General features: G+C 44.5%; 1 protein-coding gene across 1 annotated transcript in view; it reads left to right on the forward strand.

Moving 5' to 3' along the window:
- The first annotated feature begins 5,167 nt into the window (after positions 1–5,167).
- MAP7D2 (MAP7 domain containing 2) overlaps positions 5,168–18,319 on the forward strand; it is an 84,706-nt gene continuing 71,554 nt past the window's right edge. The window contains exon 1 of the mRNA XM_045203193.2: positions 5,168–5,294. Coding sequence (XP_045059128.1) covers positions 5,168–5,294 — 127 coding nt within the window. The remainder of the gene's footprint in view (positions 5,295–18,319) is intronic.

Raw genomic sequence — 18,319 nt, forward strand, 5'->3', positions numbered from 1 at the left:
GATGGTTGGAATTTTTTTTGTTGTTGTTATACTCTGATTCCTAAATAAAAAGCTATAAAGTGTACTGTGAGAAAATAAAATGTTTGAAATGCAAAGATAATAGTTCTTACTGCTAAGAGGCGTAATAGTTAATTACTAATGAATTTCATAGGCTTGCTTTTTTCATGTAGTGTTAATTCCACTTCCAGTTAAGAGTATAAACATGTTGTATTATTAAGTTGGCCAAATAATCAAACCAAGTGTTCATGTAAAAAAAAAAGTCTTGCCAAGATTTATTTGACTGTTGAATCTTTCTTGAACATCCAGCCTCTTAAAGAGACTGCCTCTTACTATGCATGATGAAAATTCTTGTATTAAGGAATGGCCATTGGTTAACTCACCGCATCTGTGGTATCATGACTATAAATATAGTTGCTTACAAAACTCTTTGTGACTTGTGGTTTAAGTTAGTTTCACCTGTGATGTGTAAATATTAAATTATAGGATGCTATCAGTATTTATTGACTACAGAGCAAACCGAGTAATCAGGTAAAAGCATGTTTCAAATAAAATACCTAGCTGGATTTATACTTTATTTGTATTATGTACAGATTTAACAACATTCATTATTAACTGTGGCTTGACTGTTAAAGTATCAGAATGAAAGTGAGGTTCTTTGTGTTACCTGGCTGTCATAAAGATAAAAGAACTGTATTGGTATGAGATGTTTAGATCTTTATCCTGCTTCACAAAGGGAAGTTTCATTTATGTTTGGACTCCCATGAACTTTCACACACTAGTTTGTGTTTCTGATTTACCTTAAACTACCATTGTTTTTATCCTTTTTTTTCTTCCTATTCAGAAAAGTACACAATCTGAATTGTCTTAATACAAGTATAAGAAGACACTAGCCTCTCAGGTATAGAGAACCAAGGAATTTGGAGAGTGTATTGGACTGTGTCCATTCTTCCCCCCAGCTGCCAGGTACTGAGGAGGCAATGGGGCAGAGAGTGAAGAGCATGGGCCCTGGGGTCAGGTGGCCTGTGTCCCAAAACCCATTTTTCCCTTTACCTGCAGGTGACCACTGGTATTTCCAGCTTGTCTGAGCTTCAGGCTCCTCACCTCTAAGTGGGGATGATGAGAACCGTGCCTGCAGAATCACAGAACTGTTGGGGATTAACAAGTATTTGTTCATACATGTAATACACTTAGAGTACTGGCCGCCGCTTTTCACTCGATAGCCAGGATTGTGTAAGATAGAATATGCACATTTTTTAATATTCTCTACCATTTCTTTTTACGTGTAGTCTTTGATTTCTATAATGAAAGAAAAACATACAATACATATTTGTATATTCATGTTGACACTATTTAAAATAATTGCTACCATCCTTGTTTAATTCAGTGTAAGACTAACAGATGGAAGCCTCTAAATTGTTTGAGGTGTTTTGCAAAATACCAACTGCTTTATATTTCTTCAGAGAAAGTTTATAGTTATCAATAGTGATAGTTCTGGTCATATTTCATTCTTCAGTCTTTAATGAGTCCTTTTACATCCTTTTATTATAGATTCATGAAAGTACTAATTATAGTACTGACTGATATGGAGGTTTCCGTTTTCATCATGTGGAATTATGTCAAAAAATCTTGCAAAATAATTGCAATTAGAAAATAAAATATAAAGTAACTTGCAACACTGTATGCAACTGATTCTTTTCAAACTTTATGACTTCTCACTATTTAAACTTTTATTCATGATTCTTCTCTGAAGATTTTATTTATTTTTAAAGATTTTATTTATTTCTAGAAAGGGAGAGAAACATCAAAGTACAAGAGGTACATCAACTGGTTGCCCCTTGCACACCCCCAACCGGGGACCTGGCCCGCAACCCAGGCATGTTCCCTGACTGGGAATCAAGCCAGTGACCTTTTGGATCGCAGGCCAGCACTCAGTCCACTGAGCCACACCAACCCGGGCTGAAAATTTTATTTTTACAAAATTACATGTGATGTATGAGAGAAATATTTACTTACCTGTTTTTTTGCGCGTTTTTGGTTATTCGATTTGGATGAATCCAATGAGACTTCAAATACAGATTTGTGTTTTCTGGGTGAGTAAATTTGTTACACACCTGTAGTGAAGGTGATCTTTCTCTAATGTTGAAATCAATTCTCCATAATGTCTTCAAATTGCCAAGATCACATTCAGTGGACCTTATTTTATATTGTGCAATATATGGGGATGTGATATATGATAAAAGTAGTTTGTTTCAGAATCATTGGGGGGAAATTAGATAATAGGTGGTGCTGGGAAAACCACTTTAGAGAAAAGTAAGTATGGGTCTGTCACATCATATACAGGAAATAGATTGCTTTAGACTTAAAGTAAATGTATAGTGGAGGAAAGTACTATCTTGGGGCTGGGGAAGTGTATGCTAAACAAGACCTCTGATCTATAGATTCCCTTCTATTGTGCAACTACCTGGTACTGCAGTTTGAGTTTACCCCTTGACTCCCAATTTCACTGGAGTTTAAGAGCTGCAATAAATGTCCCACAATTTGACCTTTTATGTCTGCATTTTGAAGAGATCTCAAAACATACACCGTGAGAGGAAAAATTGACTTTATTTTGTAACTATGAGAAAGATTGGATCAAACAAGAACTAGTAATAGATGCTGAATGTAGGGGGAGGTTTTGACAAGGAGTAGGATATTTGCATGGCCTTAAAAGTGCCTCCCTACAAATTGTTTACAAATTGAAAGAAAGTAATACCTCTACCGTGGAGAAAGCCACTTCGGTAAAATTGTAACCATGTTCTACTTACTGAAGTTGGTAACGTTGTGCAAGAGAATATCCTTATTCTTAGGAAACATTGAAATATTTAGGGGTGAAGGGCCAAGCATATATACTCATGCAACTTGCAAAACAGTTGATAAAATAGAAGTACAAATGATAAAATAAATGGGATGAAATGGTAATGATAGGTGAGTCTTTGTAAAGGGTATGAGTGTTGTAAGTTTATTGAAACTTTTATGTAAATTGGAGATTGTTTCTATGTAAGAAGCTTTAAATAGGTTACTTTTGGCATAAAAATTAAGGTTTAATAATCTTAGAAAAAGTTGACTAGTGTGAAATATTTGCAACATTTTTAAACACAAGGAATGATCTAGAATACTGGAAACTCCAGGAAATCAAGAGAAAAAGAAACCCCAATAGATGGACAAGTATTTGATACGCAATTTTCAGAAGAGTAAACCGCTATGAATGGCTATCTCTCCAATAGATTTGTATATAGCTGCAAGAAAAGCAATCATAACGTGCAATATCATTTATATAAATTAAAATCATGCATATCTTCACAATATATGTTAGAAAAATACATTAAACATGAGGCGTCTATTACTAGAGAGAGGATGGAGTGGAATAAAAAGTAAAAAGAGGGAGAAATAGAATAAAACTAGAGAAGGATGCTACTCTGGCATGTCAGCAAGCCATGACCTCAAAATTGGATGAATTACAAACTCATACCCAAGATCTGTAAAAAAAAAGGGGGGGTGGGGAACAGCCCTGGCTGGTGTGGCTCAGTGAATTGAGCGCCGACCTGCAAACTAAAGGGCTGATAGTGCCGTTCCCAGTCAGGGCACATGCCCGGGTTGCCGGCCAGGTCCGCAGTAGGGGGCGCGCGAGAGGCAACTACACGTTTACGTTTTTATTCCTCTTTCTCCCTGCCCCTATTTCTAGAAATAAAATCTAAAAAAGAAAGGGAGAGGTGTGGAAAACAGCTCTCATGACCTAATTAAAGACAGCTTTCTTTACAGCCAAGGGACCAGGCCCTACATGCCTGGTTGTCTGCTCAATTGTGTCTAAAACTCCCCTTCTGGCTTTCTTACCAGAGTCGCACCCTACTCCCTCCACACCTTTGGGAGTGTCATGAACACATTCATCATATTTTTGTGACACAAAGGGTCTCTTCCAAGATTTTTGGTTCCTCTAAAATCTTGGGGTTGTGCTTGGGTGTTTTGTTTTGTTTTTTTCTTTAGTTGAATTCAGTGGTGTTTAGTATACTTGCAGTCAGCCATCACCATAATCTAATTGTAGAACATTTTCATCATACCCCAAAGAAACCTTGTACCTTTATATTCAGCTTAATTCGGCTTTTTAATGATGTATTTCTCCGCTAAGGGTGAGAGTAGGACCTCAGAGGGCTGGTCCTACAGAGAAAATGAAGCCTGGGGCTCCGCTGGGATAGAGTGTCACCTGGCGGAGGCTATGCCTGAGTAAACACCTGGAGGCTTGAGCTGGCTCTGCAAAGATGTCTTTTTCAATACTTATGATTTTGAAAAGATGATAAATACTTATGGCAGGGGTAAAAGGATGTCCAGGGGAAAGACACCCTCTACACGCACATACCCCGACTCCACTCCGGAGACACTAGGGGGTCCTCCTTGCAGAGATTGCTCAAGTGCGTGTTATTTGTGCCCCAGAATCAGCCAGGGATTGGGGGTATGGTTGGAAGGCCGAAGTGCGTCAGACTGATGCCACTGCCCTCCCTCGAAGGTCGTCCAGGCTGGCTACGCTGGAGTCCCACCCTGGGTGACCCGCGCACCTGTCCGGGGTGAGGGGAGACCCAGCGTCAGCCACTCAGGCGTCTGGAGAACTGGAACCTAACTGGTTGTTGGGAGGATCCACCGCGACAGCACACGTTAGCACTGGCCCAAGGGAGAGCTGCAGCGTTATGTGTGTGGGGGTGCCTGGTGTATGTGAATGTTAATGCAAGCCGTGACGATGAGTGTGCACGGTGTGTGAGGACATGTTCGTCCTGGGTGAGCAAGTGTGTGTGCACTGTATGGGGAAGTGTGTTTACACTGGTGTGCTTATGTCCTGTGTGCAGGCGCGCTGTGTTAAGACCTGTGAACACATCGCACGTGCACGCGGTATGTGCGCGCGCTGTGAGAACTAGTGCACACATTGCAAGTGCCTGAGGTACGCGCCTGCTGTGTGAGGACCGTTGTGCCCTTTGCATGTGCACGCGGTGCGCGTGCGCGGTGTGAGAACCGGTGTGCACTTCGCACGTGCACGCCGTGTGCGCAGGCTGTGTGAGGACGCGGGCGCGTGCGGGCGCGTGGGGCTCCTTAACGGTGCGGCGCAGTGGCTTTGGCAGTGGGCCTGTGCTGCCAGCACGTCCGGATGGAGCACGGAGGGGGCTGCGGGGCCGGAGCCGGAACGCAGGGGACTGCGCGGGGCTCTCCGCTGCACGGGAAGACGGCCGAACCAAGTGCGGTGCGGACCTCGCCGTCCAACCATCGGTTTTCAGGTAGAGACCCTGGTTTCCGCAGGTGCCTGGGCTTCAGGACCCCAGGGGCGGAGCGGACCCGCCACGGACCGGCCACGGACCGCTCAGGCACTGATCTGGAGTTCTTGGGGCGGGAACGCGGCGCGGAGGTAGGATCAACGTCCTTCCTCCTGCCTAGGTTTGGCTGGGCACTGAACGGAGGGCCGCGCCCCTCGCGGTGCGGGGGGCAAGGTCCCCTCTGGGCTGGAGTGAGTGGGTGAGCTTGGGGGTGGCTAAGGGTGCGTGGCAACCGTGTTTAACGCGGGGTGCCGAGGCCCACGTTTGGTGCCCGGGGGGCCCTCCTCGTGAGCAGCCAGTGTAGGGGGCACTGGGGCAGACCGAGCGGGCTGTGGGGGGATGGTCCTGGCCTGTGCTCCCGCCCACTCTGCGTCTGGGGAAACGCGCAGGATGAGGCTGCATCTCCCTGCGAAGGTGGCTCAGCTGCAGGTCTGCGGCGTTCCCGGGGGGCAGAACCCGTGGGTCACCCACTGGCAGGGGTGGATGGAGCGCCGCCTGGGCGACAGGGTGTAAGCCCCTGGCCGGGTTCCCCTGCCCACGGGGTGCGCTCCCCAGGGGTCTGGCGGGGCCGCAGGCCACTCATATGACAGCTGCTAGGACCTATGGAGGGCTGGTCCCTGAACTGGCTTTCCGTTAATGAGAGGAGCAAGGGGAAATTTAAGGACATTTGGCAGAATTTTAGATAGGCAAATCTCGCGTCTTTTAATCTGTAAAGTGGTTGCAGGTAATGTGGGGGTGTGAGCAACGTGGAAACTGATTTCATGCTGTTTTTCTTGGCAAACACTTTTTTTAAAAAAGTTAATGTGAGCTATTTTAAAAACACTTCACTGCAGTAAATTCGTACCACCAAAGCACATAGATCTTAGGTGCACGATTTGAAGAACTATTGCATAGCGAAAATCTGATTATTTTATATAAATTGTACAAAGGAAGGGAAACAAATCGAGGGAAAGGTTTATTTTAAAAAAAAAAACAACCTTCAGTCTTTTTTTAAAAAATATTTATTGATTTGAGAGAGAGAGAGAGACATCAAAACATCTATTTGTTGTGCCACTTACTGATGCATTCATTGGTTGCTTCTTGTATGTGTCCTGACCGGGACGCCACTGCAACCTTGCCTATCAGGAAGACGTCAGAGCCTAAGGGAAATGTTCTTTAGTCACTAAAACATGTTTTTAGTTGGGGGGGGAGGTATGTATGATTGAGCCTTCAGTTGTATCATTCCTGAAGGAGGAAGTGGCTTAAATCTTTCCCAGTTTGCATTCTTCATCACGCATATTTTTAAGGCAGAATTTAACAAACATCACAGGATAGTGGTATAAATACTGTAAATATATACTTCTGTTTTCATCATTTTTTGCTTGAGAAACTGCTGCATCTGCTAGGGAAGAATACAGAATGCACTGTGGTGGGGTGTAAAAAAGTGATTTTACGCCTACCTTCTAAATTCTTCTAGCTGGGCTAATAATCAAATTAACAGAGACAGATTAACAGGGGAAAATGGACAAAGTTTATTATGGATCTACATGCATGAGTGCCATAAGGTATGAAACCCCAGTTGAGGCTTATATGCCATTCTGGACAAAGGAGAAGAGGGGTAGAGATCGAGATTTCAAAGGGGAAGTGTGTAATTCACAGGTAGGAGAAAGAGCAAACATATGGTAAACAAAATCTTGCTGGGCCACCCAGAAACAATGGGACACAGAGGAAAACACACTTTGCTAGATTTCTTCCTGTCCATCACATGTGCTAATTAATATGTGCTAAGGTGATTATGTTGATTCCCTTCCTGACGCAGGTTTTTCTATTTGAATTCCTTTCGGTAGGAAGGGGGAGGGTCAAAGGTTCTTTCTGAGGCTTTTGTTCCTTAACAACCAGTTTAAATCAGTATTCCCAAAAGGCACATTTTGGGGTGGCAAAACTTGGTTTCACCTCACCACCCACTCACCCATCAGAACCAGCTATGGAGGAGAGGGACCTAGTAGAATCAAACATTGGAAAGGGAAGGTTATTGAAGTTTAGATTTTTATTTGGTTGAGCGTTTAAATTATAGGTGATTTCAGCGTTTAGAGGCCGGGAGGAGCTGTTTGGTTGGGCCTGCAATTTATCTGAGGGATTTTAATTTATTTGAAGGAATTTAATAAGGGGGCAGTCTTATTTAGCAAGTTCTAGTTGGAAACTTTATTGTAGAACCATTTAATGCACTCTGTACTAAGATTAGCTTAAAGCCATTTTCCTTCATTTAAAATTGGAAATATGGGAAGACGTGTGAAGGTTTAAAATGTGAAACTTCTATGTGCGTTAGGGTTGGTGTGGAAAAATTGGAGTGTTCAGTTTTGGTGCCAGGTAGTACCATGGTTTGTTCTTTTGAGGGTTTGTGAGGTCATGTACTTAGAAAAATAATGTCATTGTCAGGAAAGTATTGACTATTGAGGTTTTATTATAATCTACCCCAGAATCTAATCATTCTTTGGTCACCCAAGGCCATATCATTCCTAATGAGATTCAACCCTGCAGTTCTTAAGGGTCATCCTTTGTTCCTAAGTTTGTCCTGAGTGATGTGACGGCCAGAAAATATCGAAAGACCTTGGACATATAGGCTCTCTGAAGATGTCATGGTGATACAGCGTGCATTAGGGGGCCCCCCAAATAGGGATTTGTAATGGGGTTCACAACTCAGGGTGTCCAGGATGGAATATATATATATATAATGTCCTCAACCCCACAAGTCTGAGCTGGGGGTGGGACATGGGGAGCAGGGCCATTGAGAAGTGTTTTGCATAGCAACAGCTTTGCAGCTAACCTCTGGCATGGTCATTTAACATATCTATAACCTTTAACTGGTTTCATGGATATGTTAAATGGCTGTGGCCTGCTTTGAGCCAGGGAGACTGGAATGACTTCAACCCAGGAGGGACCTGGGAGGCAACTTCCCCTGGTTACAGCGCCTGCGTGAGAGAGAAAAGAAGGAAGGTCGGGGCCCACACGACTTTGGAGTAAGGGTGGGATCATGCGGCTTTGGGGTGCTCCCTTTTGCCACGTGGCTTAGGCAGCAGGAGAGACCTTGCTGGGAATAAAAGGGGAGAAAGGACTCTTGCTGGTGGGCCAATGAGAAGGTGCCACATGGTTTTGGACGAACTGGAGATCACGGCGGTGACACAGCAGATGGTGCCGGGAGCCTGAATCACGGACTTCTACTTCTTTTCCTGAGATGCGGTACCCCAGACTGGGCAGAGGGAGAGGGAAGGACTGTGCATCTGTGGGTATTCTAGAGGACTTTAGTATTTTCATGAAGACATTAAGTCATTACTCTAAGTCTGTATAACTTTTTGAATAAATACTTCCTTTCCTTTTCACCATTCTCTGGCATTGAGAGATGTCTTTCCCTGGTGGCAGGCAAGGTGAAGCTAGTACAGGTTGGGGGGTCCCCCGGAGCAGAAGGGGGGTCCATTCGGTAATAGTATATTGTTCACCCCCCCCCGGGGCTGTTCTGTAACAATGTGGGCACATTGGGCGATGGATATGAGTTGGCGAGTGGTTTTCCTTGGAGCTGTTGTAGAAGGCCGCAGAGGACTACCTCTGGTTGTTTCCTTTAGCACAAGTTGGTCTGATATGGAAATCCGGTGCATGTTCCCTTTATCCACCAGTGATGTTTTCTTTCCTTTTAACTACCTGCCCGCATGCAAATTACCAAATGTGCTATTCTTTTTAGTGCTTGTGTTATATGCACGGTTTAATGAAGGAGGAGCAAGCACCTGTTGCTTGGATCTGGTTAAATACCTTCAGCCAGCACGTAGAATCACCACATCTCAGCTGTCAGACTGCCTCCGTGTCACAAAGGTCCTGTGCTCCCCTCAGCCTGAAATGCCCCACCTCCGTCCCCTTTTCCCTTTGGGAATTCACTTCCTCTGGGCTCCTCATGGTCTGAATTAAGGCGTATTGACTTGTCTCTGCCTTCTGCACCTCCCGTGAAACACTTTGTATTCTGCCTGTGTCACATTAAGCTCCCCATTCGTCTCAGCAGATGTTTATTAGGTGCCCCCTCGAAGCAGGGCCCTGTGCTGGTGGCTACTGCGTTCACTAGAGCCGAGTAGATTGAGATGTAGACTGCCTGGGTATGATGCCACCTCACCCCTTCCTGCTGCCTCACCTCAGGGAGGTTATTTGACATCTCTGAGCTTCGGTTTTTTCACCTTTAAAACAAGCTGAAGAACAACGCAGGGAGATAGCACTGCTTTGAGGATGAAGGAATTAATGTCCATAAATCAGTGCCTGATGCATAGGACGTGCTCAAGCTGGTTAGCCCTTTATCTTCTCTATGAGATCATTGGCTTGAGTGCAAGGACTGGGTCCAGGTTATATGTGCCTCCCTCAGTGCCACCCCAGGCAGGGTGAGGCTGGGTGATTATCCAGCCCCCTCCTCAGAGTCTTTGCATAGAGGTACATGACTGACATTTGACCATTTCAGTCTGCTGGCAGCAGCTACACCTGGTACACGGGTTGAGTGCTCAGCAAATACTCATCAGATGGATTAGGGAAGTATGTCAAGTGTGTCTGTAGAGGAGTTTGAAATCGTGGAATTACAGAGGATGTTTTCTGAGGCCTGTTGAGCTTTCCAAGGCATTCTGTGGGTCAAAATTGTTTACTGAGTTGCCCATTGTTCCCTAGTAAGGAGGGATGGCTTTGAGGTAAGATGAAGGTCCCTGCCGTCCTTTTCGCCTGTGTGTTTTCCATCCCTTGCCCTAGATCAGGAGAATGTAGGGATGCAAGCTGGGAGTTCAAGAGCGTCCCCCGCCCAGGCCCGTAGTAGAGTGGGGCTGAGTAGGAAAGCTTGAGAGTAGGTCCCCAAGAAATTAGGGTTCTCCATCCTTTGTCAGAGTTGCATTTAAAACTATTCTTGAACATTTGAATACTAAAACTGCTTCGACCTAGGAAGAGCTAGTTCAGTTTGTGCATGTGGATTAACATCTCCAGGCCCTTTGGCAGCAGGAAGGACCCCCAGGTCAGTAGGCAAAGACCCAGAGTCATGTTTGGCTTGGGGCTTCTGGCTTTGTTTAGTGATGGCACTGAGAACTTGGACTTCGCAGCACCTTCAGGGCAAACTGCTAAAAGTATGCCCGACATCACTGGTTTCTCTTCTGATGTCCCAACCCTGGTGACACAAGTGTCAAAGTCTGTCATATCTATTTCTAATCTTTCTTCCTTTCCAAGATTAAAGGATGCTTTCCTCTCATTCACATGCCCCCATCTTCTGCTGTGGTGCATTTTTTTTGAGAGAGCATCTCACCTTCTGTATCAATAATACTGATTGACTTATAAAACAGAAAGGATTGACTTATAACACAGGTTGACTTGGGCAGGCAAGGGATGGGGATTTGGGGGAGACATTGGTACATGGCCTAGTGGGCCTTGTTGGGAGGACGTACAAAGCTATAACTTACATTGCTCGGCATAGTAAGCGCTCACAGGGCAGGTCGTGTGGTGATGCTGACGATGATGTTGCCTGGTGGTGTGGCGCCGTCCCTGTGCTGAGTTGGCTCTGGTAGCAGTTCAAGGATTTGAAAAGTTTGCATGGCCCTGCCCTGCAGCCTCTTGAGAACAAATTACACCAGAAGAAGGGAGAGGCCATAGTTGAGGGTGGCTGACCTTCGGGCACCGTGGCCCAGGAGCGCTCACTCACTGCCCACCTCATAGAAGGGGGGACCACTTTTGAATGTGGAGTGCGCAGGCTCAGCACATGAGGCTGCAGGGTGCAGTAGGCCCCTGGATCCCTTCCTCCTGAATGTAAGCCTCATCCGCTTTTTTGTCGGGATGCATTGCTTTCCTTTTGCCTAGGACATTCTCTTTTTAAAAGCCTTGTGATTTGCAGAGTTCAGATTGTGGTTTAAGTGAAACGAAACCAGGTATGAGTGAGCCATACACACAGTGTTTGAGGAACAGCTGGCAGTGGTCATGCCAAACGACTGACCCCTCAGAATGGCAGGGTCTGTCCCCAGGGTGCGTGGTCCTGGCTCTTCATCTTGATGCCAAATAGTCTGGCATCTCATAGCCCCCAGGTGACTCTATGGAATGCTTCTTGATCCTTTGTCATCTCACCCCTTCATTTTACCCTCCCTTCCCCCTTTCTGTAACAAGAGCTTTATAAAGGCAATATCCATGCACACTACACATTTCAGCCATTTAAAGCGCACAGATCCATGGTTCTCAGTATATTCAGAGTCGTTCAGCCATCACCACAGTCAATTTGAGAACATTTTAATCACTGCACAGAGAAAGCCCATCCCCATTAGCCGTCATTCCCCATTCCCCCTCCCCGTCTGCCCCCAGCCCCTGGAAGCTACCCTGCTGTGTCTCTGTAGTGACCGCTGGGCTTCTTCCATGGTGGCCTTCAGCCTCTGGTGTATGCCCATGATGTGGTTGCCCAGAAGTCCATGGGTCTTTGTGCACCAGAGGTTTAGAAATCACCAACATTGTCCATCCTTCAGGTCCAGGGCTGGCTTTCCCCCGCAAAGCCTTCCCTGTCACCTCCTGTGCTGTTGCTCAGGGCTCCCCAGCCCCCCGAACCTGAATGTTCATCCTCCGGCAGTCTAACTTTTGCTCCTCAGATTGCAACCGCCGCATACTATCAAGCAGTGATGTGCCAAGCACCATTATAACCACTCATCACACAGTCTTATTGTTATTTATTTTATTTATTTACTTATTTGTTTATTTTAACCCTCACCTGATGATATGTTTATCGATTTTAGAGAGAGAGGAAGGGGGAGAGACAGACACACAGAGAGAAACATCGATTAGTTGCCTCCCATACATGTCCCAACTGGGGCTTGAACCTGCAACCTAGGTATGTGCCCTGACAGGGAGTCAAACCTGCAGCCTTTTTGTGCATGAGATGATGCTCCAACCAACCGAACCATCTGGCCAGGGCCCTTAATACTGTGTTTATCCTCCTTGTAGTGAAGTTTCAGTTATCTATGCCTATGTAACAAACCATTGCAAGCTTATTATTTCTCAGGATTCTGGGGTTGGTTGGCTTTAGTTAAGTGGTTAGCAGTCTTCTGGTCCCTCTGGTAGCAGCTGAGTGGCTCCTGCTATTGCAGTCCTCTGGGGGCTTAACGGCCTTGAAGTACCCAAAACGGCCTCTCACAGTCCAGTCCACGGAGTCTGTCCCTCACGGTGTGGCAGCTGCACATCAAGAGTAAGGAAGCAGAAATTGCCAGTTCTCTTAAGGCCTGGGCTTGGAAGTCCCAGAATACCACTTGTACAGCATTCTGGGTCAAAGTAAGTCGCAAGGCCAACCCAGATTCAAGAAGAAGGGAAACAGACTCCACTTAATGATATGAAGAGTGGTAAGTGCTTACTAGAAGAAGGGGAATCTCAACTTTTTGGAGATTCTCTATTGCAAAAGGTAAGTCCGTTGAAATGGAGAGAGGTTAAGTAATTTGTTCAAGGTCATACAGTAAATGGCAAGCGAGACCTCACACCCAAGTGTGATTGGCTCCAGAGTGAAGTAGGTTTAGCTTCTATGCTGCTGTGCCTTCCCTAATGGATTGAACCAACTCCTTTCCTACATGAGCCACGCTGCCCATGTCTCCTGCACCCTCTCAAGATCAAGCTCGCTACTGTCAATCCACATTTTATGAGAATTTCGTGTGCCTTTCCCTTGGTACACAGTTGTTTTTCTCCTCAAAGGTGATAGGGCCCCTTGTTTCTTAGAGTAAAAATTTTCTGAACTAAAATGTTTATAGGAAGAGAAGTTCCATCTAACAGAATTTCTGGTTTGCTAGGAATTACCTCCCCACTTCCCCTGTCCACCGGCCTTTATTGGTGGGGTCTGGGAGATCTCCTTAGTACTCTTTCTTGTCGAGGGACACAGCATTGGGTCTGCCTGAGGACTGTGGCTCTTCGGTCATCACTCTGGGAGGCCCATGGAAAATTCCTTGTAGTCTAGGCCAGTGTGTCTCAAACTAAGTCTGGACAAGGACCATTTTTTTGTTTTTGTTTTTGTTTGAATTTCCAATCTGTTGTTGACCAATATCCTGGTAAAATACAATAAAAAGACTTACTAGAAAAATAAAATGTAAAAGACATGGAAAATACAAGTCCCAATTTTTAAATATTAAATGAGATTAGATATTAGGTTCCAGAATACCAGTGGGTATCAAATTACTGTGTCAAATTGCTGTAAACATTTCTAAATGCACGCTTTCAATTTATATCCTTATCGTGGATGAAAAGGAACAATGAAGAGACTGGCACCCGTCCCTCAGCCAGCATTTCCCAAATGGCGTGGCACACGGGGTTTTAGGTTCCGCATGTACAAACTTATCTCTTCCATTTTAGACGGAAAGTTCTGTGGATTTTTTAATTGTAAAAATACACTAGTACATCACATCACACTGTCATGTCATGTATATTTTCGGAATGACTAAAAGTAAAAATTCAATTTAAAGAAAAATACAAAATAATAGTATAGGCTGGTGCTGGCTACTACAAAAGAATGCCAGCCACATATGCAATCCTAAATTTTCTAATAGCTGCATTAAAAAAGTAAAACAAACAGGTGAAATTAATAATAATGTAATTTATTTAGCCCAGTGTATCCAAATACTATTTCAACATGTAATTATTATAAAGAATTATGAATGAGATCTCTTACCTTCTGTTCTTTGCAGCAAGTCATCCAAAACCAGTGTGTATTTTACACTTCCAGCCACATGTCAAGTGCTTGGCAGTCACCTGGCTAGTGGCTAGCATATTGGACATTGATCTGGAACATTTCCATCCTGGCAGAAAGTTATCTTGCTCTAGATCGAGCCCCATGGTCACATAGGGCATGGAGGTATTGAAGCGGTCGGTCACATGTGGGATGAAGCCCAGAGTGTGCTGTGGTATTCAGTCTGCCTTGGATCTCTGCAGGGCTGTGCTTAGTGGAAATGGAAAGACGCTTTCACAAAACAGTCTCTCCTAGCTACAGTAAGGCAAAGTGGCCAGACCCCTAGGCCCTCAGGGAGAGAAGCTTGTTTTGTTTTCCCCAGAGTGGGCAGAAGGCAAGATCCTCACAGATTGTTGTTTTGGGGACCTGACAGGCTGTGGAAAGGGGATGGGCTTCACTTGGTGGTCATTGTTGAGCCGATACCCAGGGAAAGGATGGTATGTGACTGATGGACGGCAGGAGGAGAGGGTGGTAGTAGCTGGCCCTGGCTCTCCAGGTTCCGTGTTGGATCTAGGAAGAACCTCATCTGTCGGGTGGAGTCTACCAGCCTGGGTTGAGATTGGCTCTGTGAGGTCAGGTCTGGTCATTTCCCCCAAGGCTAGTGTTGTGCCCTCCTAGCACCTGTTCACAGATACCACTCACTGATTTTGAGCAACTAGTTAATGTTGGCTGACTAGACAGATGCCCTAACTCTAGGAATATATCCAAAGAAACCTGAAACACTAATCTGAAAGAATATATGCACCCCTATGTTCATTGCAGCACTATTTACTATAGCCAGATTTGGAAGAAGCGCAAGAGCCCATCACTAGATGAGTGGATAAAAAAGCTGTGGTACATTTACACAATGGAAAACTACGTAGCACAAAGAAGGAAATCCTACCTTTTACAATAGCATGGATGGACCTGGACAACATTATGCTAGGTGAAATAACCAAGTCAAAGAAAGGCAAGTACCATATGATTTCACTTTTTTAAAAAAAGATTGTATTTATTTTTAGACAGAGGGGAAGGGAAGGAGAAAGAGAGGGAGAGAAACATCAGTGTGTGGTTGCTTCTCATGCACCCCCAACTGGGGACCTGGACTGCAACCCAGGCATGTTCCCTGACCAGGAATTGAACTGGCGACCCTTTGGGTCACAGGCCAGCACTCAATCCACTGACCCACACCAGCCAGGGCGTATGATTTCACTTTTATGTGGAATCTAATGAACAAAATAAAATAACAAACAAAATAGAAACACACGCATACAGAGAACAAACTGACAACTGTCAGAGGGGAGAAGGGAGGAAGGACTCAGTGAAATATGGAAAGGGATTAAGAAGTACAGATTGGTAGTTGCAGAATAGCCATAGAGGTGCTGACTGCAGCATGGAGAATATAGTCGATACTGTCAAGATAACGGGATATTGGGGCAGGTGGGAGCTCAGGGCAGCGGAGGGGACTACTCTGTAGGGTGCGTGGTTTTCCGGCCACTTTGCTATACATTTGAAGCTGGTGCAGAATAGTATTGAATGTAAACTGTTCAAAGTTTACAGTTGAAAAGTAAAATAAAAGAGTTCACTGTTGGTTTAGTCAAAGTCAACCAGTGAGGAAGCCCAATTGCTGTGGTAGATACACTGGATTAATTTCCTTCTTGGCTCCATTTTTGTATCCCTACTAATGTTTTTCTCCCCACTCACTTTTCTGCTATATTTTGTGTATGCAGCAGGAAGACATAAATGAATACGAGAAACACAGAGCAGGAGAGGCTCCTGCAGCTCAAGTCTTTCACCTGCACTTAAAGGCCTTCATTAAGCAGGGCTCTTGGTTTATTTATTTATTTACTTACTTACTTATTTATTTAATAGTTCTAATCTTGTACATAACTGGCTTGAGATCAGAGTTTGTATTATTTTTAATTGTGTGAAAATTATCTGGTTATGTTAATAATCTCATAAAATATATTCACAGTATTTCTGTATCCTCTTTAAAATGTATGATTGTTTCTTTAAATAAGAATGTATCTATGACCGTGTAAGTTAATATAAAATCTTCAAGATATTTTTCCTTTGTTGAACAACAACAACAAAAAATTTGAGATTTAAAACAAAAGGCAAGGCTCCGTGCCCGTGTTTCATAACAATTTTAATATGTGCCCTTCACTTGAAATAACCGTACGAATTGTGAACTGGGCAAAACAGGGTTCTCCTGCTGTGCTTATTTTTTACATTCTCTGCTGCCGCACAACCCCCCCCCCCCCCCCGCCATTCCTGTATGTTCTCTTTTCATAGCATGTAGGCCTGTATTTTCGGCATTCCACTATCCGTGTGCGTGGGTGGGGGTAGTGTTATCTCTTAGCAGGTTTTCCTCTTCTCTCCGTCATTAGTTGTGTTTCCAGTTCTCTTGAGGACCAGGCAGGGGTGACAATTGGTGGTGAAATATTGTGACAGCCTTCAGTGGATGCTTTCCTCACACTTGCGTAATTTTTCCCCCAGTGGAGTTCTGTGTTATGAACACAATTTAGCAGTGATCATTTTTATTAGCTGGGTAACCAATATTATGTTAGCAGTTTTATTTCCATCTTCAGACTTAAAAGCTCTCTTGAAAACATTGCTGATTGTAATTACAGTTTTCTTATTGCAAAACATGTTCCTGCTCTCCTTGTTTCCCTCCTCAGCCACCCTGATTTCCACTTCACTTGATTTTGTTTTCATCAGTCACAAGTTATTTCTAAAGAATAATTGCTTCTTATTAATGATCCATTAATTTTCACATGTTCCTAATCTTCTAGGATGAAACTAACTCTTCTGATAGCAGAGCAGTCAAGAGAGCAACGCGAACTACTTCACTCTACTGTGTTCAGCTCTCCTTTCCCGTAATTGTCTTTTACTTTCTCTCGGTTTCGACTGAAGGACTCGAGAAGACTTGGTGCCTTTGTACTAAGGAGTATTGAATGTCCTTTGTGGTCCACAATTTTATCTTTATTAGTTAGAAATTGAAAGAATTCTCGCTACTTTGGCATGTGAAGATGATTTTCAGAGCGAGTGCCTATTATGATCAGGACAATTCAAGGAGGAGATACCACACAGGAGGTACAGCCCTGTCCACTAGAACTTTCCGTGAGGATGGAAATGTTCTGCGTCTGTTCCATATGGTAGCCACCAGCCATATGTGGCTATTGAAGACTGGAGAACTGAATTTTTAATTTATCTGATTTTAAATAATTTAAATTTAAATAGCCACAAGTAGCAATGGCTCCTGAATTAGACTATACAGTTAACTAGATGTTGACTTACCTTGCCAGATGAGGAGTGAGTTACAGGCCTCAAAAAAGTCACTTAAAATTCATCTATTCTTGGTTTCTCCTCTGCAAGCTCTGGTATTGGCACTTGTCACTCAGCCACGCTCAGATGTGCGCAGGCCACCAAGAACAGAACCAGCAGTTAGCTCCTGTCGTTCATACCAGGACTGTAGGGCCGTGGTGGAACCTAGTAGCCAAGACTTGTGTTTGGCTCCTGGTAGCTGGTCAGCTAACCCCTTTCTGTCCCTGCCTCTGTTTTGGTTATATAGCTTGGTTGCAAGATAAACCAAATCGACTTACAAGACATAACCAAACCATTAGATAGAACTGTTAATGTACAGGATTTGGGTGGGCTGTGGGGAGAGCTTTTTCAGTGAGAGATTGGCAGGGATGGACACCACAGTCCTATGCTGGAGAACGTTGTGGTGGGAAGTGAGGCTGGTGAGGGCATTTGAGGGCATAGGGTACCACAGCCAAATGAGTCCTGTTCCCTCTTCTCTAGCATGTGCTCACTAAAGTAGATAAACCTCAGCTCTCTCATTCTAGCTTGTTCTGCACAACTGTGGTCTCAGATATTGGCCTATGAGAAGAACTGGTTGCTTGTCTATACGTGGGATGGCACACTAGGAAATCTGGCTTGTGCCTTCCAACTCTGAGATGCTGAGATCCTCCCCTGCCATCTGGTAGTCTGGTCTTCACCCTTTGTGTTAGGGGAATCACCAGGCTTGGAGGCAACAAACTTAACAGCCTCTCCCACCCCTTTCCCATTACATCCAACAAAGGGAGTTTTGCCTCCTTCATTTCTCATGACCCCATCTCTATCATCTGGGTCTGACCCAGTCATTTGGGGCCGGACCATTATCACAAGAGCCTTAGGGGTCTCTGTCCCTCTGTCCACATGTCACTCTCTCTGTCGTGGATCCCTCATTCACTCTCTGACTTAACCTCCTGATGTCTGCCCAGCTTGAGTACAATCTAAACTGCTGCTA

The sequence above is a fragment of the Desmodus rotundus genome, chromosome X, assembly GCF_022682495.2.
Source record: "Desmodus rotundus isolate HL8 chromosome X, HLdesRot8A.1, whole genome shotgun sequence".
Taxonomy (NCBI): Eukaryota; Metazoa; Chordata; class Mammalia; order Chiroptera; family Phyllostomidae; genus Desmodus; species Desmodus rotundus.